The sequence below is a fragment of the Salvelinus alpinus genome, chromosome 7 (genome assembly GCF_045679555.1).
Source record: "Salvelinus alpinus chromosome 7, SLU_Salpinus.1, whole genome shotgun sequence".
Taxonomy (NCBI): domain Eukaryota; kingdom Metazoa; phylum Chordata; class Actinopteri; order Salmoniformes; family Salmonidae; genus Salvelinus; species Salvelinus alpinus.
In genome coordinates, this window is record NC_092092.1 from 39,609,369 (window position 1) to 39,630,728 (window position 21,360).

General features: G+C 42.8%; 3 protein-coding genes and 1 non-coding gene across 11 annotated transcripts; 2 read left to right on the top strand and 2 right to left on the bottom strand.

Moving 5' to 3' along the window:
• The first annotated feature begins 235 nt into the window (after nucleotides 1-235).
• On the top strand, nucleotides 236-3,978 carry LOC139581013 (gamma-crystallin M2-like). Its single transcript, XM_071410308.1, has 3 exons — nucleotides 236-341; nucleotides 2,948-3,190; nucleotides 3,652-3,978. The coding sequence occupies exons 1-3, from the start codon at nucleotides 288-290 to the stop codon at nucleotides 3,925-3,927; spliced, it is 573 nt and encodes a 190-aa protein (XP_071266409.1). The 5' UTR covers nucleotides 236-287; the 3' UTR covers nucleotides 3,928-3,978.
• Nucleotides 3,979-4,492: 514 nt separating this feature from the next.
• On the top strand, nucleotides 4,493-7,932 carry LOC139581014 (gamma-crystallin M2-like). 3 transcript variants are annotated; one of them, XM_071410309.1, is made up of 3 exons: nucleotides 4,493-4,649; nucleotides 6,725-6,967; nucleotides 7,313-7,932. In XM_071410309.1, the coding sequence occupies exons 1-3, from the start codon at nucleotides 4,641-4,643 to the stop codon at nucleotides 7,586-7,588; spliced, it is 528 nt and encodes a 175-aa protein (XP_071266410.1). In that variant the 5' UTR covers nucleotides 4,493-4,640; the 3' UTR covers nucleotides 7,589-7,932. The 3 variants fall into 3 exon arrangements, with proteins under 3 accessions (XP_071266410.1, XP_071266411.1, XP_071266412.1); XM_071410310.1 differs by lacking the exon at nucleotides 4,493-4,649 and adding an exon at nucleotides 5,525-5,713; XM_071410311.1 differs by lacking the exon at nucleotides 4,493-4,649 and adding an exon at nucleotides 5,743-6,059.
• Nucleotides 7,933-10,192: 2,260 nt separating this feature from the next.
• Nucleotides 10,193-21,032, bottom strand: LOC139581012 (delta-1-pyrroline-5-carboxylate synthase-like). Of its 6 annotated transcripts, XR_011676133.1 has the most exons (19): nucleotides 20,793-21,027; nucleotides 19,846-19,971; nucleotides 18,820-18,971; nucleotides 18,498-18,647; nucleotides 18,154-18,258; nucleotides 17,887-18,045; nucleotides 17,248-17,338; nucleotides 16,513-16,637; nucleotides 16,016-16,160; nucleotides 15,715-15,788; nucleotides 15,526-15,625; nucleotides 15,061-15,281; nucleotides 14,771-14,908; nucleotides 14,265-14,460; nucleotides 14,043-14,164; nucleotides 12,849-13,035; nucleotides 12,165-12,260; nucleotides 11,483-12,086; nucleotides 10,193-10,963 (listed from the first exon to the last, which is right to left on the bottom strand). XR_011676133.1 is itself a non-coding variant. In XM_071410303.1 (18 exons), exons 2-18 carry the CDS (start codon nucleotides 19,943-19,945, stop codon nucleotides 11,881-11,883), a joined length of 2,367 nt encoding a protein of 788 aa, XP_071266404.1. In that variant the 5' UTR covers nucleotides 19,946-19,971; nucleotides 20,267-21,027; the 3' UTR covers nucleotides 10,193-11,880. The 6 variants fall into 6 exon arrangements, 5 of the variants coding, with proteins under 5 accessions (XP_071266404.1, XP_071266405.1, XP_071266406.1 ...); XM_071410303.1 differs by having other exon boundaries at nucleotides 10,193-12,086; nucleotides 20,267-21,027; XM_071410304.1 differs by having other exon boundaries at nucleotides 10,193-12,086; nucleotides 17,893-18,045; nucleotides 20,793-21,022.
• Nucleotides 14,532-14,662, bottom strand: LOC139581982 (small nucleolar RNA SNORA15). Its single transcript, XR_011676309.1, has one exon. It is a non-coding gene; the product is annotated as a small nucleolar RNA SNORA15 (small nucleolar RNA).
• Nucleotides 21,033-21,360: the final 328 nt, after the last annotated feature.

Below are 21,360 nucleotides of genomic sequence, written 5' to 3' on the forward strand. Positions count from 1 at the left end.
AAAAGTTCTGTTGTTCACACTACATACCTAAAGCCCTTTTGTGTGATGTTTCAATGGGTGCATCACTAGGCCATGGCTGAACAAGGGTCTGTGTACAGAAAACATAGAATGAGGCAGCCATATGGGGTGGATGTTATATATTGTATAGGTAAACTAGCACTTGCGGGGAAAAGATTAGCCTATGGTTTGAGAGACAATGGGAATGGTCAGTGATGTTTAAAAAGGCAGCATCTAGTCACTACGACGCAACAGAGCACTCTTGTCAGTAGAAGAGTATAAAAGGCCCTATGACCCTGTTGAAGGCTACGGTGCCACCATCAAGCCCTCCAACCATGGGAAAGGTATGAGCTAACACACATTTCGGTTACTTGTTTGATGACTGTTGATAAAATTATGTAGAGCACCAAATGCTATTAAGACCTATAGTTAAGCGATTTGGTAAGTAAGCTACGCATACAGTTTATGAAGCTGTCAAAGATTTCAGTTGTGGAACTAATACCAGTACATGAAAGGACTTGATGCGAGGGACTTTTTTAAACTTTTTCCCCCAAAATTGTATTACTTGGATTATATATTTAAAAAATCCCATCTATACTCCATAGGATAAACCAGGAACCCAAAGAAAAGGTCAATTAACCTTAAGGATCGGGAAAAAGGGAACAGGTAACCTCTTTTGATAATGAGGGTAGTTAAGAAGGATCGGACCCTTTTTTTCAATTTTCGCCTAAAATGACATACCCAAATCTAACTGCCTGTAGCTCAGGACCAGAAGCAAGGATATGCATATTATTGATACCATTTGAAAGGAAACACTTTTACGTTTGTGGAAATGTGAAATTAATGTAGGAGAATAACACATTAGATCTAGTAAAAGATTATACAAACAAAAAAACATGCGTTTTTAGAAAAATAATTGTTCTGTCATCTTTGAAATGCAAGAGAAAGGCCATAATATCCCTTACATGCTGACTACACAGCTCGCGTTGCAAAATAAATTTAGAAATATATATTATTCAATTATTGCACCCACACTGCTCGTGCACGCCAACGAGCGTCTGCGTTGCCAAGGGCTAAAATAGAAGCAGTTCTATTTCTGACGCAGATCGCACTGCAAGGCCTGCCTCTCCCATCTCCTCATTGGTTTATAGAAGCAGGTACCCACGTGCCATCTCCTCATTGGTTATACCCACGTGGGTGACTGAAAGACGAACGAGGTCGGTGACGGTAAATGCACCTAATTTATGAAAGTTGCCAATCGCAATATAAAGTCAAGAGAAGAAAAAGCCTAGGAGGAGAGATAACTAGAAACGATTCGGTTGACCGTTTTATGTGTGGATTAATTGTCGGAGTAGAGGACCTTGTGCATTTCAGGTAAAATAACAACTCAATGTTTATATCCCAGGACAAATTAGCTATCAACAGCAAGCTAGCTAAATAGGACAAATTAGCTAGCAAGTGCAAGCTAGCTAGCTAAATTGCCATAAAGGTTTAATGCTTTTCGACCTGTCCCCAAATTAATGTAATTGGTTCAGAGTTTGTTTTGATATTTTAACCTGCGTGTCGTGATCGCATTTGGTGTGGGGGGACAAAATAAACGTGTGCACGATGCCGCACGCGCGCAGCCGGTTTGGGTTCCGTGTTAGGGGTTTAGGTGCAATTTCGATTTTGGCCACTAGATGGCAGCAGTGTGTTTGCAACGTTTCAGACTGGTCCAGTGAAGCATTGCAGTACTGCACAATATGTTCTATCAAGTCTGCCCAAATGTGCTGAATTGGTCAATTGATACATTTTCAAGTATAGAGAACATACAAAAATGATATGGTAATACAAAGTTTAAGTTTACACACTCCCAGGAATGTCATACATGATGGATAATTAGCTTCCCTACAGAAAAAAACACTAACCTTCACACATCTAGATGGCTGGGCGAGGTGGGTGTGGGGCCAGAGACAGCAGGGGTTCAAACTGTAGAGCCCAGTTCCTATATTTGGATATAAAAATTGATTTTATCAAACAAAACTATGCTACCTTTTATCTCTGGGACACTCAGGATGACAAATCAGAGCAAGATTATTGAATGTAAGTACATTATTTACCGTCAAAGGTGAATGTATCAAACCAGTTGCCGTGATAAAATGTTTTGGTTGTTGTGCACTCTCCTCAAACGATAGCATGGCAATTTTGTCACTGTAATAGCTACTGTAAATTGGACAGTGCAGTTAGATTAACAAGAATGTAAGCTTTCTGCCCATATAAGACATGTCTATGTCCTGGAAAGTTTGCTGTTACTTACAACGTCATTCTTGTCACATTAGCGCACGTTAGAAACAACCGTCCCGGTATAGGGAAACCGATCCCGTAGATCCTTAGATGCACTCCAGGAGCACAACAAATTCGTAACATATTGCACAAATTGGATTTGTAACATATCACAGGAATTGTAAAATTCGTATATCATACGAAGCATTCGTAACATATTACACAAAATGAATGACATAGTACACAATTGTATGACGTAGTACACAAAAAAACAGGGACCCTACCTTTTTTAGGCTCAAGAGCACCACTTTCAAAACTACTGGCTGAAATTATACAAGTTTGAGAGTGCATCTTTAAAATATTAATGGGGAAAAAACTGCTCTCAAATCTCTGATTTGGGGCACTAACCTATGGAGACCATACTAGTACTAGTATAGTAATGTTGGTTTCTAATTTAAACTTAACTGTTGTGCCTTGCATTAACTTTCTCAAAACATAGTTTACAGTAGCTTACATAGTTTACAGCATATATAAAAGGTGCAGTGAAATGTGTCCCCTATTGGCCGATCAACACCACATCCATGAGTACTGCTTTCAGTTAAGCCATTCGCCTTTTACTATCATCATCCTTGACTCAGTCTAAATAACTCTATATATAAACAATTCTATACATTTCTGTTCTTCATAGATTATCTTTTACGAAGGCCACAACTTCCAGGGCCGCCACTATGAGTGCAACAGCGATTGTGCCGACACCTTCAGGCACTTCAACTCCTGTAACTCTATCAGGGTGACCGGCGGTCACTGGGTGGCCTACGAGAAGCCCAACTTCAATGGCTACCAGTACATCCTGAACCAGGGCGAGTACCCAGACTACCACCACTGGATGGGCTTCAACAACTGCATCCGTTCCTGCCAGATGTTCCCCCCCGTAAGTCAATCAAACTGATAGGGTTAACCCTGCCACACATCAAACAGTACTTTAGAAATCAGCATCAATCACCAGCCTCTTGATGTCATTGATAGATAAGGAGAGGAGTCAAAGTCTCCGTGGCGAAGTCCACAAGGAGATCCAGTCATTTTTTAAAGGAATGGGCTACAACCCCCCCCCCCCCAAAGACTTTTATTCATTTTCCTTCTATTCATCATCGCTCAGTGTTTTAGGCAGTTAGAAAAAATATATTATTCTGCTGTTTTGAACAGTTTGACTGAAAATCTGTTTCTAAGGGAAGCAAGTCTCTGGTATTATTCGATGTGTAGAAATGTATGTATGTTTACCTCTGCTTAGTTCACCCAGTGTACAAAACTCTACTGTGACCCACTGTGATCATTTTACCCCAAAATCCCTTCTTGTCCTCTCTATCCCCTCCGTTCTGTCTCTTCCGCCAACAGTACAGAGGAGCCTACAGGATGAGGATCTACAACAGGCCCGAGATGTCTGGTCACATGATGGAGTTCATGGACGACTGCCCCAACGTGTACGAGCGCTTCCGCCACCGTGACATCTTCTCCTCCAATGTCATGGAAGGCCACTGGGTGTTCTATGAGCACCCCAACTACAGGGGTCGTCAGTACTTCCTCCGCCCCGGGGAGTACAGGGCCTGCAGCGATTGGGGCTGCCACAACCCCATGGTGGGCTCCTTCAGGAGAATGAGGAGTGGCCTGTAAGCTTCTCACCTGTGGACTGTAACAAAGTGATTAAACGTGCTGGTTTTTAAACATGGCTTCTCTGTGTGATTTTCTTTCTATCTCAAATCATTGGAAAAAACAATAGCAAAGTTACCTTGTGTGTTAATAATTAAGTTTCAGCAATTGGCAAGTGTTGGATGAACTGTATGGTAATTAGACAGGGAAATTAGATGCCCTAAAAGTTGGCTGCACCCTCATTAAAGGTTTTCTGCACAAATCAGTTGTGAACAAGCATGTCATAAGCACAACCAAATCAACATACAAAATATACTGTTAAATATATTATTGATTAACTAACTGATTGACTGAATTAACTGCAAATCAGAAACTCATTGCAACACGTTCAAATCTATTCAAAAGCTGTTTAGGAGGCCATAGTCATTTTCTCCCTCTGGCTGTCTGTCTATACATTGCTAGCCTCCATGCCAATAAAGGCAGATGTGGCAACTCTTATTGTGGGACTTTGGGAAAGTGCAGTTATAGTATTTTCCATAGAGAGAGAGAAAGCGCTTTTGACAGAGACAATGAGCTGCTGCTGTGGGCCAGTCCTATAGTTTTCTGTAGTCTGTAGAGCACATTGTGCTGACGCGACGAAGCTTTGTGCCACATTTTCAAAGCCCTGATCGCTGCAGGGTCTATAAAGAGGTCCAGTAACGCTCACTACCCAGTCCGGTCCGAACTAAACAGTCACAATGGGAAAGGTAAGCATGAACACACTATGCGTTTCACAGGGAAATACAGGAAGGAGGCTCATTTAACTATTTTCTATGATAAACACGTCATCAGAATACATGTTTTATATTTAGATTTGCCGGATACTATTATAAATAACTAATTAGTTTGCAATTAATGTAGAAATGAATGGCCATTAATGATAATGGATGGGGATTTTAGGAGATGTTGAATAGAATGTGTCAAAGGCTCAAAGCTCATGTGCAAGTATGAGTGGACTGGACAGAGGGCCGCACAAATGCCTCAAAGGCAGCAATGTCAAATGGCACCCTATCACCCACATAATGCATTTTTAGCCAGGACAAAAGATCTAAGAATATCATTATCAATCATTATTATTATTATTAATAATAATCAACTATATGGGCAAAATAGTGTTTGTTTGTTGCTGTTGGTTACTTAGTTGAATCATAACGTTACTGGTGTGAGAGTTGGCACACCTGATTTCTGTTTCTGCTAATTGGACACTGCGGCCTAGCTCTCGAAAACCCTTCTTCTTCGTCAGTAGGGTTTTCAGCGGTTACATTCGCCCACCGTTGGCACCATGTCAACTTCAATTCGACGTTGTTTAGCGTTTAGAAACGTCAATAATCATCGCTTTCAAACCTTTTTCGAAATATATATGCTGCAATGCCCCTTATCTTTCATATCTGCGATAAATTATTTTCCAATAATAAAGATACACTCACTGTAGCAGTTTAGCACAGATCCACAAACGGTGTGTGCCTCCAGTTGACAAACTACAATTCCTCCCAAGTTACACTTACGTGAAATATACTTTTTTTCGATACTGAAGTGACTTTTTCATAACAGGTTAGGAGACTGAGGTTAAGGTTAGGAAAATGACTTTGAAGTCAAAGTGGCGTGAAAAGAGCGTGTCCCTTACGCTTACACACAGGTGTTCGGAGCACGCTAGATAGCTAATTAGCACAGGTGGCTGGCCACCTATGTCTTCCGTCTCTCTTCCGTAAACAAGTTATGTAACCTGGAGATATGGCCGTGTGGGATCACTAACCCTAATGGCCCTTTAAAGGTGTGTAGTAATTAAATCTTTTTTGTATCATTATTTCTCGCTGATATGATATATTCCTTATGTTTCCAAAACCGTACCACAAGTGACGCGTTTTAACGTTCAGAATGAGCGTCGGGGACAAAACTCCCCCAACCAGAAGATACTATATTCAATAGGCGTTTAAGCAGTTAGCATCTATGAATGGGTTAACTGTGGCCCGACAATACATTTTGCAACACATTATGTAGACTATTCTTGTATTTTAAAATTAACACTTTTGGTATGTTAACATTTTGTAAATTAACAGATTAATTTAATTCACATTTAGACCTATGTGGACTTCAATAAATGCTAGGCGCCTACTTGTGTAAGTAGCGTATCTTTTTACATTTTACCAAGTTTTTCACTTGTTTAGTCTTACAGTTAAACTTAAAGGAAAACTTTGTTTGTTTCATTAGTCCATTGTTGACATAGTCCCAAAATGTTTTGCTTATCAGCAATAACATTTTCCAGATATATAACGAAACCAGAAGATGGAAGTCATTTGCTCCTCTTGTCGAGTTGTTTTGCTTGCTTTCTGTTGACGTTTTAAAAATATTTGACTAAATTGCTGGCATACTTTCTAGCCTTTCAAAACAATGAACATCAAATGGGTCACGTGGTGATGAGCAGCATCACCTGTGACAGGTGAAGTGCGTGCAACAATGAAGTATCACCTGTGGACAGGGCTTGGTGCCTCAAGGATGTGTGGTTTTTGGGATATGAAAATGAGAAGTGGATAATTTTATTATTGGTCCAATAACACTCTCTTCTTAGTCACATGCACTAAACATATATATTATGATGATAAGCTTGGTTTATTTCAATTATACATCATAAATTGTGTATATTGGAATGCAGTTAATGATAAAAATAATTTTGAATGAAAATGGAATTCTGTTTTTATTCTGTGATATGTTGTAAAACATTTCCTCAATATGTGTTATTATGAGTGTATCATTTTGATTTTAAGTTTCCATCTCTCTCTTCTAGATAATCTTCTACGAGGACAAGAACTTCCAGGGCCGGCACTATGAGTGCAGCAGCGACTGTGCTGAGATGCACAACCACTTCAGCCGCTGTAACTCCATAAAGGTGGAAAGTGGCTGTTGGGTGGCCTACGAGAAGCCCAACTACACTGGCTACCAATACATGCTGAACAAGGGCGAGTACCCCGACTACCAGCGATGGGCGGGCTTCAACGACTGCATCCGCTCCTGCCGTATGGTGCCCCCTGTGAGTGTACTACATCAGGTGTCCTCAGTCCCACATAGTTTTCAGTCCCTTGAGTTGAGGGCCGCAGTGTCTACAGATTTTTTCTATTTTAGCATTTACTGTCATTGCTTGGGTCGAGAATCTTACTGACATTTGGCTGAGGCTATGACAAATACATTCACAAATGCCACCCTATTTTGAACACCTTGTTTTAAAACACATGGTGCATTTCTTCTTCACAAACTTCATGGTTGAAGTTATGTTTCATTCTCATAATGGAACATTTACATTACCATCTATATACTGTTTGTCAAGTCAACAGTATCATTTACTATATCCATTCTCCATTTCGTCTGTCTTTCCCAGTATCATGGAAACTACAGGATGAAGATCTACGAGCGCTCTGACTTTGGGGGTCAGAACATGGAGGTGATGGAGGACTGCCCCGACCTTCACGAGCGCTTCCACAGCCGAGACATCTCCTCCGCCAACGTCATGGAGGGTTACTGGATCCTCCACGAGCACCCCCACTACAGGGGTCGTCAGTACTTCCTTCGTCCTGGCGAGTACAGGAGGCACAGTGAGTGGGGAAGCTCCAACCCCACCATCGGCTCCCTGAGACGCGTCACTGAGACCCCCTGAAGGTCAACTGAGACCCTCATCCTCCCCTAATGCAACCCTATTATAAATCCTGTACTGTACCCCTACCCTTTATTGCTAGCACTGTTTGACTGTTGTGTATCTACTGTGGTCTTCTGACCCTGAAATCACATTAACGTGATTGGGGGTTTTGGACCAGTTGGTGTTGGGTCTTTGCTGCTTTGCTTAGACTGGGAAAGTAGACCTCAGGGCTCAGGCGATGCTAGTATGGTAACAGTGATGGACTCTCTGGCTTTTGTTGTTACAGAGCAGAATGATGTGCTTTGCCAGCCCTCAACCTCCTGTTCTATTAGAAGCAAAATAAATGAAAACTTGATCAAAGTCAACCAAAGGGACTTTTTTTGGTGTTTTTAACCTCTACGACATTGGTGTCCCTAAACCGGGACAGTTGTTGCTCAATATGCGATAATGTGACTAGAAAACGTTGTAAACAACAGCCAACTTTCCGGGACATGGACATGTCTTATATGGGCAGAAAGCTTAAATTCTTGTTAATCTAACTGCAGTGTCCAATTTACAGTAGCTATTACAGCCCAAAAGAATATCATGCTATTGTTTGAGGATAGTGCACAACAACAAAACACTTTTATCATGCAAATGGTTTGATAGATTCCCCTCTGAAGGTCCCAGATAAAATGTAGTGTAGTTTTGTTTGAAAAAAATATATTTTTATATTCAAATGTAGGAACTGGGTTCTACAGTTTGACCCCACCGCTGTCTCTGGCTCCACACCCAATTTGGCACATTTGGGCAAACTCCTGGCAGATATTGTGTAGCGACGTAATTATTCACTGAAACTTTGCACACACGGACAACATCTAAATTACACCTAGGATCCTATCTCAATGTATGGCCTTTCTCTTGCATTTCAAAGATGGCAGAACAAATATATAGAAAACACATTTTTTGTTTGTATTATCTTTTACCAGATCTAATGTGTTATTCTACATTAATTTCACATTTCCACAAACTTCAAAGTGTTTCCTTCAAATGGTATCAATAATATGCATATCATTGCTTCAGGTCCTGAGCTACAGGCAGTTAGTCAAGAGGTTACAGGAACACACTTGTATGCATACTTTTGTTAACGGTAATTCTTTGGAGTTTCAAACATTAGCCATCGAGTTGGATAGCCACAGAGGGAAATGCACCAAGGCCCAACTCGACCAGTTTCTGCAGACTGATATGAGATCTTCCCCCCCATACACAAAGCAAAATGATCATGGAAACTGATATTATTCTTTGAAGCCGGTTATTAAAGAACAAAAAAAAGGCTATATGAGGATAGGCTTGTAGGAGTTTTTATGAGATCACATGGTGCCGAGCAGGCGCTTGGGGTCCATGAAAGAAGCCCGTATTAGACCCACATCACAGGGATAGCGCCAACAAAGAGGAAGAGTCAAAGTGTCCTGGTACTAGCCCCGAGCATCAAGCCCTCTCAGAACCAAAAAAACAAAACCACGTTTGCATCCCTGCTCATGCATTTTTCATCAGCCAGAGATACGAAACCCTTTCAGAAATAAATATCAATTATTGAAATTGTTAATTAGACGCCCATAATTGGCAAAGATGCACATGAATAAATAACTTTGACCGTTAATTATTGATTCAAAAAAATGTGAAGCTCAGCAGGGAACACTTTTGAGAGTCTCTTAAGATCAAGCAAAATAAGAAATATGAGTTTTGGCCTTGAGTAATGTTCAATTAAAGGACTGTCGACTTTGCTGTAAAAGTCCAGTCATTTGCCCCGCGTCCTCTGATATATGTGGACTCCAATCCCCACGCTCGTCAGTGTGTCAACAGGGTGCAACATGGGATTTGGCTCTGCCTAAACGGAGAAACGTCAGAGAAAAGATGACAGGAGATTCACAGGGTGCTTGACGTCTGTCGTAAATGGAAGTTCATGCCGGAGGTCATGATGATGCAGTGATCTCAATCTAGTATCAGCCATGTACATTATGTACTGTATGTGTTCCAGTATGTTTACCTCTTTATGGTAATGAAATAAACACGTATAGGAACCTACTAGGCCAAAAGATACATGATCTCATCTAATAGGCCTAAAGCTGCATGATCCCTCAATTGGCCATTCTAGACCAGCAAAATATTCCTCAACAGCCACGTATCAGACTCTCTACCTCTGCAAGTCATTACAAATATCAAGCTCCTTCCAAAGAAAGCGTACAAAAACAGTGAGATCTGAGTAGACCCCGTCTATTCTTCATCTGTGAACCCTTTGTATTTGTGATGGGAGGCTGATTGAAGGGTAAGTAGTGCATTTTGGAGGATGAATTCTTTATCTGCGAGTAGAAAAACCACAGAAGAATATACTCTGTGATTCCATTATTAGTCTCAGTTCTTTCCCGCTTTCTTTCCTGATAGCTGGATAATTAAACCTCTATAGTATTGTCTTCAATCTTCCATGCCCCACTTACAGCAAAGTCCTATTCCCAGATGAGAACCATTAAAAAGTCTTTTTAGACGTTTGTTTTCAGATCAGTATGACTTCTTTGGTGCTAATTTGTTATTTGTGGAAGTAGAAAGAGTGGTGGTTTGCATGTAAAATCCCATACAAAATAAATCCAATTCATATTCAACAAAAAGTTTTATTCTACAATACGGTCTATGAATTACAAAAAACCTGAACTGATCTGTAGAGTGCGTTACTTGACATCAGATATAAAGCTCATAGGCTGGAATGTTACAGCGGCACTGTATCTTAAGGCAGTAGTCCCTTGGATGAGATGGGAAGCAGCTTGTCAATTACTGCTTTTGTGTTTGACAGAGGCTCTGGGCACTGTAAATTCCACATTAATAGACAGCATGAAAAAAAGCAAAAGCAGGAGAGTAAATCATTTGCATTCAAAAGAAGAACATAAAGTCTTATATATAAAATCTAACTTGAAGGCTTACGAATCAGATCGGGTCAATTTCTTATTCATCAATCTCATATTGTTATGACAAAAGACATTTAAGACTTAAATATTGTTTATCCAGTGGTTCATCACTAGTCATTTAACCGCATATAAATAAGGATTGCAGTAGTAGTGTTAATAGCAATTCATAAAAATTTTGGCCATGAAGACCTATACTTCAAGCACTATATAAAATGACACATCAGTACCTTCCCGAAATTAGGTTTAGCCGTAAACCTAGCATAAAAACTGGTTTGGTTGTGCACTTGTATCACTTCTAATTAGAGTAAATGTAAACGTTATAGTCTCGTGTGAGACCAAATCAATACTTTCAGGGTAAGGGTCGGACCTGATTGAGCAGCCATTCATAAGTGTACAGCACAACAGACCAATCAAAAGGAACTAAAACCAAGGGGGAAACCTCTTGATAGTGATAATAACGCTGATGTAAACTATCTTTTTTTTTATTTTTTATTTTTATTTTTATTTTTTTAAATTTTATCCCCTTTTCTCCCCAATTTTTTCGTGGTATCCAATCGCTAGTAATTACTATCTTGTCTCATCGCTACAACTCCCGTACGGGCTCGGGAGAGACGAAGGTCGAAAGTCATGCGTCCTCCGAAGCACAACCCAACCTAGCCGCACTGCTTCTTAACACAGCGCGCCTCCAACCCGGAAGCCAGCCGCACCAATGTGTCGGAGGAAACACTGTGCACCCGCCCCCTCGGTTAGCGCGCACTGCGCCCGGCCCGCCACAGGAGTCGCTGGAGCGCGATGAGACAAGGATATCCCTACCGGCCAAACCCTCCCTAACCCGGACGACGCTAAGCCAATTGTGCGTCGCCCCACGGACCTCCCGGTCGCGGCCGGCTGCGACAGAGCCTGGGCGCGAACCCAGACTCTGGTGGCGCAGCATAGCACTGCGATGCAGTGCTCTAGACCACTGCGCCACCCGGGAGGCCTGATGTAAACTATCTTGAGCAACAATTCCCATTAGGTGTGCGTCCTGGAGAGCGTATACGCACCTAACTCATCCCTATTGCGTATAATATCTTCTAGACTAATTAAAGCCTGAACCAAGGATGTGAGACCTTCTACAGTCCAACAGGGTCAATGTTACCAATAATGAGTGTATTCACTGCTTGGTCACAGGCAGGGCCCATGAACAAGCAGCGACTGGAATACTGAGTGAGGTAAACACTGCAATTAAACTTTTGAGAGCCGAGGTAGAATTACAAATCGATGTAAACTCTGATCCAGAGTGAATGAATAAGACAATGGGAGTGTTTTTTTGGTACCAGGGGATAGCTTTGCTCTTGAGGAAGTGGTTGAGCGTGTCTCTTATTTGGAGGTCCTCTGTCAGTCCTCACGCTGAGCAGCCATCTGTCTGGGCTGTGGCTGTGTGACTGGTAGGTTCTCGTGGAGGTACTTCAAGGTGCCGTGTTCAGAAAAGTCTGCTGCGGTGTGACCGTCTCCTCTCAGAACCCACTTGGTGGTGAGGAGACCCTCAAGGCCCACGGGGCCCCGGGCATGGATACGAGCTGTACTGATGCCCACCTCAGCACCTAGAGGGAGTGAGACAGGGAGTGAGTGAGATAGTTGAACAGGAAGTCAGTGATAGAAATTTCAAAAACTATGCATACCCAAACCGAAGCGGTATCCATCTGCGAATCGTGAACTGGCGTTCCAAAACACACAAGCACTGTCCAGCTGCTGCAGGAACTGCTCCGCTGTGTCCTCTGTAAGAATCATCATCACAGCTACCGTCATTGTCACGGTCATCATCTCTCAGCTATATTTCCTCTATTACACACAATGGATCATTCCATTGAGATCGACATATTATACAATCTGTGGCCACTAGATGGTAGAACAAAGAGAGAAAATGCTCTGTCCTCTACACGGAACCAACTAAAAATCCATCTATAATTCAACCCATCTTAGATATTGTCAGTAAAGTACTCCATCAAAATGTATTATAAAACTTGAGGGGAAAATAACATTCAAGAAGAATATCAATCATATCACTACATATAAATTAATAACAAAGATCCCTTAGCAAAACCTATTTTACATTCAAATCAGTTCTGTCCTCTTCAAAGTAGTCTCATGGGGAGGTTTTACACGAAGCCAAAAAATGCTGTCATTACTTATTAGAGAAAGAGAGGAAGAAAGGGACAAGGGGGGAAAAGAGAGACGGACAGGTCTCTCTTGAAAGCGAGACTTGGTCTCTCTCACCCAGACTAACTTGGGTGAATCAAGTTGAAGACAAAAGAGAAAGAGAGAAACTTCTCACAACTATTACATAGCCAGACAGTCATAGCTACCGTTTTCAGTAACAATGACGTCGGTGTGGGAGCTGCCATATCTGTGGATATGGTCTATAGCCTCCTGCATGCTGTCCACCACCTCGATGCAGCACTCCAGATCCCCGTATTCTGTCCTCAGAGACTTGACCTCCGATGGGCTAAAGGTCAGGTAGGAGGCGAACCTGGGGCCAGCGTGGATCTTCACCTAAAGGGGTCACATTGGGAAGAGGGTCATCATTACATACGGCGATCGGTCAATTAATCAATCAATCAAATCGGGGAGTTTGCTTGGATCTAGGGTTGCAAAGGGAGGGTATATTACCGGTAACTTAAGTTTACCAGTAAACTAGACAGAATTTTCACAACATGACAAAGATAATAAAATAAGATGACTTTAAATCAACAAAAAAAAAATAGAATGACAAAGCTGTAAAACATGATCCTAAATATAACCCATCAACTTCGTGAATACCATTGGGGTTTAATATGAGGGTTTCAGCATGGAATATCCTTTATATTTTAACATGCTTTTATTTATTTTACGATGGCAATATGTCTGCTGTAAATGTTTAGACGCCAAACCGTTGGCAGTTGTGAAAAGTCAGTAGTTGGAAGAGTTGCAGAAATAATTGCAAATTATGTCATTGTTGATGAGATTATTTTTTCATTAATCAGGCTATTTTCTCTTTAACCATATGATCTATCTGCTAGAGACTCTTAGGCAATATGAACACAGATCAAGAACAAAATGAATATTTTATATGAATAGATTTTTCTTAAGTTAAGAGTATAAATTACCAAAGTTTCCATAGATAGACCTGTCATAGCGAATCACAACAAAAGTTTTAGTGATACTTGGAAGTCTTTTTGTTATGATTATCATCAATTGGATTGTAAATTGTTAATGTTAATTTTTGTGAATTTGGTTTTAGAAGCATAAACCGTCAACAATGAGACATGAAAAACGCGGTTAATCATCCACCTCAACCCAAACTCAGTGAAAGAAAATAAATATTTGATTTAAAGTTGTAGTCAAATGTAACCAACCATTCCACCAAACAAGCAGCCAGTCGGTCCTTACTGTATCTTATTTAGCCAAGTGATTTGAACCTGTATTTAAGAGGAGATGAAGAGGAGGATAATATCACTTGTTTATGTCAATGTGTCTGTACCTGCGTATTTGAGTGTGTGTGTGTGTGTGTGTGGTGTTACCCGTTCGGTGCGGAGCATGTCTATGATCTGGTCAAACAGAGTGGTCCTGAGGATATCCTTGTGCATCAACAGCGTTTCCATAGCATTGCAGGCCGCAGGGTAGTCACATTTAGAGTCTCTGACTGGAGAGAGAAAACGTCAATCAATCACTCCTTCTCCTTCATTGGTAGTAAATGAAAATGTGTGTGTGACAGGTGTGTCTGCTTGTATTGTCCCACTGACCGATCTTGATGACCTTGTCGATGGCGGCCTCCGAGTCGACGTAGACGTGGCAGATGCCCTCACTGTGGCCCAGCACTGGGATGCTCTTGGCTGCTCTCTGGATGTTCCTGACCAGCTGAGACGAGCCTCGCGGGATGATCAGGTCTATCATCTTATCTAGTCTACACAGGTCCTCCACCTCCTCACGGGTACTCACCTGGAACACGCAAAATAAACCCTACTGCATTCTGGGATTTATTTTTTCTATAGGGGGAATACACTGTGCTACGTTGTATTCAATTCTCCGCTGAGTACGTACAGGACAGCACTCACCTTAGGAAAGGAGGAATGAAAGGATTCTTTTGGATGGTGTCTGACTATATTTACTACTGGCAGAGTAACACAGAATTCGCCCATACCTAGTGTTCTACGATTACGAATACTAGGATTTCAGTATAAAATATGGTATTTAAATATCTTCCATGCCGTTTTTCTTAAATGGAATGTTTTTTTACAGCTATGATTACCAGCTGTACAGCCTCTTTGACCCCGTGGATGTCCAGTGCTTCCTGGGTCAGCTCATGTAAGACGCGGTTGGTGTTGGCTGCTTCCTTACCCCCCTTCGCCAGCAGAGCATTACCGCTGGCTATGGCTAGAGCTGATACCTACACACAAATGATAACAATAGCCTTTTATCCACAGAATTGCATAACCACCAGCACGAACACCACCCCATCTTACCAAAAGATGGTCCACGATGCACAAGCACAACTCTCACACACATAGACGAGCCCAAACGCACACACAAACACATTACCTGCGGTAAGCAGTCCGGGCGGGCCTCGAAGATGACCAGCAGTACTCCTATGGGCACAGTGATCTGCTCCAGCTCTAAGTTGTGGGCTACTCTGGTCCTACGCAGCACTCTGCCCACGCTGTCCTGAGAGGCTACGGCTATCTGTCTCAGCCCTATAGCCAGGCTATTCAGCTTGGCCGGGGACAGGCTCAGACGATTGAGCAGGGCTGACGACAACTGGCCTGATAGGGGGATGGAGAACACAAAGAAATGAGATGTCGTTGAAAACCCCTGACTATCCTTTCAACTACTCAAGCGCTGCTCTTATACACCTTCAAATGCAACAGCACCCTCAAATGATCAACATCCTATCACAGTCACACAACGGGATTTTGGTTAGTAAAACGTCCCTGCGAGTAGGACCTGTTTTGACAAACACCATCGATTCAATCAGAGAGATAAGACGGACGTGACGGGAATAGTCACCCGCATTGGCTGCTAGGTCCATGTCCGTCTTGTTGGCAGCAAGGATCTCCTCCTTCTTCTCAACCAGCAGGTCTGCCAGGTGACAGATGATCGCGCCTCTCTGGGGTGGGAACGATTCACTAAAGATTCAACTAACTGCAGACACACCTGGGATCACGTATACTATATAACTGTGTATGAGTGTCTGACCTGGTCCGGGTGCAGGGCTGCCAGGGTTCTGCCGGAGTTCCGGGCCATCTCAGTCTGCTGCTCCACGGTGGGGCCTGGAGATGGACACGTTACGGCAGATGAGCACAGACAACAGATACAAAACAGCAAAAGGGAGCATTGGACATCAGCACGCGTGATCATAATCCTAAATCGTCTTCATTAGAAGAACTACAATCACCATGATCCTCACCATTATGCTCATTGTTGTCATAATCATCCTCATTCTAATAATCTTCCTCGTCGGTGTCCGTCCCAAAGAGATGACCCCAGTAGAACTCACCGGCAGGTTTGACCTCGGAGAAGAAGGTGCCCACTTTCTTGCCCTCCACGATGTCAGTGATCACGTGGCCCGTCACCTTGGGGTGGGTGCCGTTGGCGATGACTACTGACGTGCCCCCCTGTAAGGCCCACAGGGCAGCCTTTACCTGGGGGTAGTAGAGGTGGGAATACACGTAGGCTATTTGAATTCCCCACTTGTTTCTCCAGTAAGGATTTGGCCCCCAATGGAAAGACTGATGCCATTGTTGATGCCAAATATCTCTGACACAGAGTTCCAAAGTCTGTAACTAATTACAAAGACTTTCTTAAAACCTGATTACAGATGTGTAGTCCTCAACTCTTACATGTAGTCCTCAACTCTTACATGTAGTCCTCAACTCTTACATGTAGTCCTCAACTCTTACATGTAGTCCTCAACTCTTACATGTAGTCCTCAACTCTTACATGTATTGAACGACACAATTTTCTATTCTAACCTACGCGTGTCTTTGTAATTACCTTTGCCTCCATGCCTCCTAAACCCACCCTGGATTTTGCCCCATAGGTGATCGACTGCTGGTCGCCAGGGTAGAAGATGTCAATGAGTTTGGCGTCATCCGATCCAGGAGGGCTGTCGTACAGTCCTACAAGAGATAGGAGGTAACTATGGTTACATGATTGTTTCCTTTGGTGCTAGCCTAACATGGACAAAGATTACCTCCCTGTCCAATCCATCAGTGATTTCCAAATACAACCAGGGTCGTGTTTATTAGGGTACGTAACGGAAGACATTTAAAAAAAGTTCTGACAGAAAACAAAAATGAGTGTTTCCTATTGTACAAGTCCAGGTAGTCACGGCCAGTTTAAGTCTGTTTTCTTCCATTCAGGGCCTAATGAACACAACCAAAAAGACCTGAGGGGTATACCCACGAAGTAGGATAAACAACCAGAAATAACTACTGATTTCTGGTTCATTAAGAAAGCTAAACTTGAATACGTGTTTTCAGTTGAGTCAATAAGACCATGCCCATTTCAAGCTTACTGTATCTTTAAAAAAAAAAAAAGTTAAGTTATTTCATAATATTTAGGCAAGTGAGCTGGCTAACTCCTTGATCCTACTTTGCAGTATACCCCTCTGTAGTTCCCCCTCTTACAGTAATGCTCCTAAATTACCGTGTATTGTTTTGAGCCAGAGTGCAGGCAGATGGCGCGTTACCTAATGGGTGTTAATGTGTTGCTGTGTGAGCAATCTACCTTCTACGTCAGAGAGAGCGATGAGCAGGTCTGCCTTCATCTCCACAGCCAGGCGTGCAGCCAGACTGTCATTGTCCTTTATACTGATGACCTAACGTGGAGGAAAACACAGCGACTTAGTCTCGCAGAAAGACATTGAAATTGACGGGGTAAAGTAATAGTGTTGTCAGTCGAAATTGAGGTCAGCGTAAAAGAGAATGTCATTGAAATCCAAGCATTTTATTATAAAGTGAAGCACCGCTAGATTGGCTATCGTTGATATTGGCTTTCCTACTGTGTGGGTTAGCAAAGCTACTGGCACTACAATCTTTAGTTGTTTAGTACTAGTGTGTTTTTCTACACCGGAAGAACTTGCTCGTTCCGCCTAAGCTTGCGGAAGGAGAAAAGAAGCATCCGTCTACCTCCAGGAGTGAGACCAGACAGCCACGCTTTTAGGTCCAGTCAGCTAACATATAGAAGGGAATTACCTTCTCCCATCTCCCCAGCACGCACATCCTTTGGGGGGGAAAGGAGGAGTAGCGGGTGGGTAGAGCGAGCCGGTGAGTACCAGCCGTATGGTAGGTTGCTAGCTGCTAACACTACACTGCTATACACGCCCCTGTCCTGCCCTCTCCGGACCCCCCTGTGCTCTGTACCCACGTTTACCCCCTGGAGGTCGCTGTTGGGCTCGGGTGGGGGCACCACGGCATCGTTGGTGTTGATGATTGGCACAATGTTCATGCGGAGCAGCTCCTGCAATGTGCTGTTTAGGTTCTGCCGCTTCTGGTCGTCGTGGAAGTCCAAGTTGGTGACCAGGACCTGGGATTAAATCAGAACAAATCCTGTTTCGATTCCATACAACTTTATTGAGAGGTAATTGTGCAGGGTAACAGTGTGAATTCAAATACATAGAGAAAGTGTGCACACCTGTGCAGTGCATGTGCTGTACTGCGTGAACATGGCCTCATACAGGGCCATCAGGCCACTCTGTCCGGCTGCCGCACAGGCCCGAGCCTCCAGAACTGGTACTGACTGAAACCGACAGATAGATTGAGAGAGAGGAATAATATTAATAGATTTTTTTATAATAAAGTTGATTTCACCATATTTTGGAGCAGTTTGTATAAGACGTGGGCCCGTATCAAAAGAGTCTCAGAAAGGAGTGCTAATCCTTCCATATAAGCTTATTCATTATGATCGAAAAGGCAAAAACTGATCCTAGATCAGCACTCCTATTCAGAGGCTTTGTGGATAATGGGCCCTGGTCTCACCATGTCTTTGAGCTGGTTCTGTCCAGAGTGCAGGGCCTGTCTGACACTCTGGGACAGCAGGATCTCGTGCCTCAGTCTCTGCTTGCCGAAGGCCACCGCCCCGCTGGTGACGATCATCATCTCTCTGCCCTGGTTCTGTAGCATGGCCACCTGCAGCACAACACAAACTATCTCAGTGACCCGCATTTAAAGCCTCTCAAGTAGCCTTGCAACAACGAATAAACTACAGTAAGCAGACAGATGTTAAAATACAAGCTTTAAACCATGTCTTGAGTGAAGATCCTGTTCTCCCGTCAGCCTTTTTACCTTTAACCTTCCTCACCTGCTCCACAACGGAGGCCAGCCTGCCCAGCGCCAGGCCGCACTCGTCACCCCGGGTTACCACGGCGCTTCCCAGTTTGACCACAATCCTCTTGGCCTGGCGGAGCTCCCCACGATGAGCAAAGGAGTTTCCGTTGGCACGCGCCAGGGACACTGAAAGAATACAAGTTACTACCCTGCCTTATGGTGGTGCCAATCTGAAGCACTGGTCGAGCGCTTAATAAAATGTATCCTTATTGCCTCCCTTGGTTAACTTGAGGCAATGTTCATAAACACTGTGCCTAACCAGCATTTGCGCACACACACATCAGTACATCTCCTACCAGTAAGATCGTGTGGTAAGTGTGTGTGTGCCGGGTTCGGTTTTGTTCCATCATTGATTATATAAAGCGTTAGACAAACAGAGCAGCCGGGTCCCCCTCACCCCCCTCCTAAATTCCCTGGTATCCACGGAGATGAAAAACGCAGGGTGCAAACGGCCACATCAGCACAGCAACCGGCAAAGCCACCGCTGACTGCACACATCTCTCCACTAAAGTGCAGTCAACCGCGTGAGTGAGTGTGAGAGTCAAAGTCTGGGGTAACAGAAACAAAGAGAGAGGATGGCCAGAAAGGGATAGGCCTCCATTATCTTGATGCAATCAATCTTGTTTATCCTGCACCAGGAGGATAAACAAGTATGCACAGGTATGCAAGATGATAGCATTAAACGATTAGGACTTGATCAATGTAGGGAACTAGGCTATCCTTCTTGCTTGAGGGAAGAAACCAAACAAATACATCACTGGCTTGTGGTCCCATATTAAGACTTACATATGCTATGCAGTTATCATGACATTACTAAAATCTCAAGCTACAGAAACTATTGAAAATCACTGGAATAATAGCCTACTATTTTCTAAACGTATCCTACATAGATATCTATACCGCTCCTCAATGACTGATGTAGCCTACTGTATGTATGCATGTAGGCCTGTACTATGTGTGTGGGTATGTGAATGTATGCATGTTTGCCAGTCCCACTTGCCTTGTGTCAGTGGTTTAGCAAGACGAGGGCAGATGATGGTGCTTTGAGTCCTGGGGCCCAAGGGGAGCCCAGCACACAGAGACAGCCTCTGTAGCAGCATGGTCAACTGACCCGCACTTCCAACAGCTAGAGAGGAGAGAGAATCATTTCATCACTATCAAATCTTCAATGTTCCAAGTTCTCTTTTTTCATTTCTTAAACTTGAAGAATTCAAATCACAGCTCAACATTTAAAAAAGTCACAAAAGGATGACATTTTATTGTAGGCCATCATTGTAAATAAGAATTTGTTCTTAACTGAGTTGCATAATTAAATAAAAGGTTATATCTATATATATATATATATATATATATATATATATATATATAGAATGGCATAAGGTCAGTATTTTTGCATTTGGATAAAGAACAGAAAAACTCACAGTAATACTTGTTTATCCTCCAAGTCCTGTTTGTCTGTTATGCAGCCACGTCTATCAAGCCCATCTCGTTTAAAAAAAGGACTACTCTCCAACCTTTCTATACCACATTCCATACAGTATAAACAAGGCCTGCCCTCAACCAATAGGAAAGCTGAAGCCAGTCTAAATCACAGAAACTCCTCCCTTTCGTATGCTTTTTTATGTTGGTGATGAAACTATCCCTGCCCCTTGCAGGATCACTTATTATGTGCCCCTTATTGGGGGAAAAAGGCAGAGCAACTCATGTCGGTCTCTTCTCAAGAATGACATATGATAGTTCAAACAAAACATATCACCCACTCAAAACTGTCATTGTCAACAACTTGTCACTGAGTAGCCCAAGACAGACTGATCTGTATCATGCTCGGGCAGCAGAGGCTCCGGCACCACTACATGGCTGTTCCAGCATAAGCAGCTACCGTTCGCTAGCTAGCTAACGTTACTTACTATACAGGTCAGGTGGCTATGTGTGCGTTCACTCACTCACCACCAGAATTCGTTCAAATTCTTGCAAAACTTCACCCGCCACAACACACTCACACGTTACAGTACGCGCGCAGTGATTTAGTTAATTGAAATTACAGGTGTTTTCGGTTCTCTTCTCTTTCAGGCCGGTGAGAGGGAAAACATTACAGTTGGGGGGGAGGCATTGGGAACGAGTAGCTGGGCGTAAACGGAAGTTACAGAGCCATACACCTAGCGCAGTGATTGGTCAGAAATCAGCTGTAGGTAAAGACTGGGCACGTTCCAGGTTATCTTCATTTTAACCACCACCCCCCCCACACCTCACACGTTTTAATTTTTACCCTAGCACTACACAGCTGTTTCAATTAACCAACTCATCATCAAGCTTTGATTATTTGAATCAAATCAAATTGTATTAATCACATGCGCCGAATACAACAGGTAGACCTTACAGTGAAAATCTTAGTTACAAGCCACTAACCAACAATGCAGTTTAAAAAAGGAAAAAAAAGAAATAAAAGTAACAAGTAGTTAAAGAGCAACAGTAAAATAACAATAGCGAGACTATATACAGGGGGTACCGGTACAGA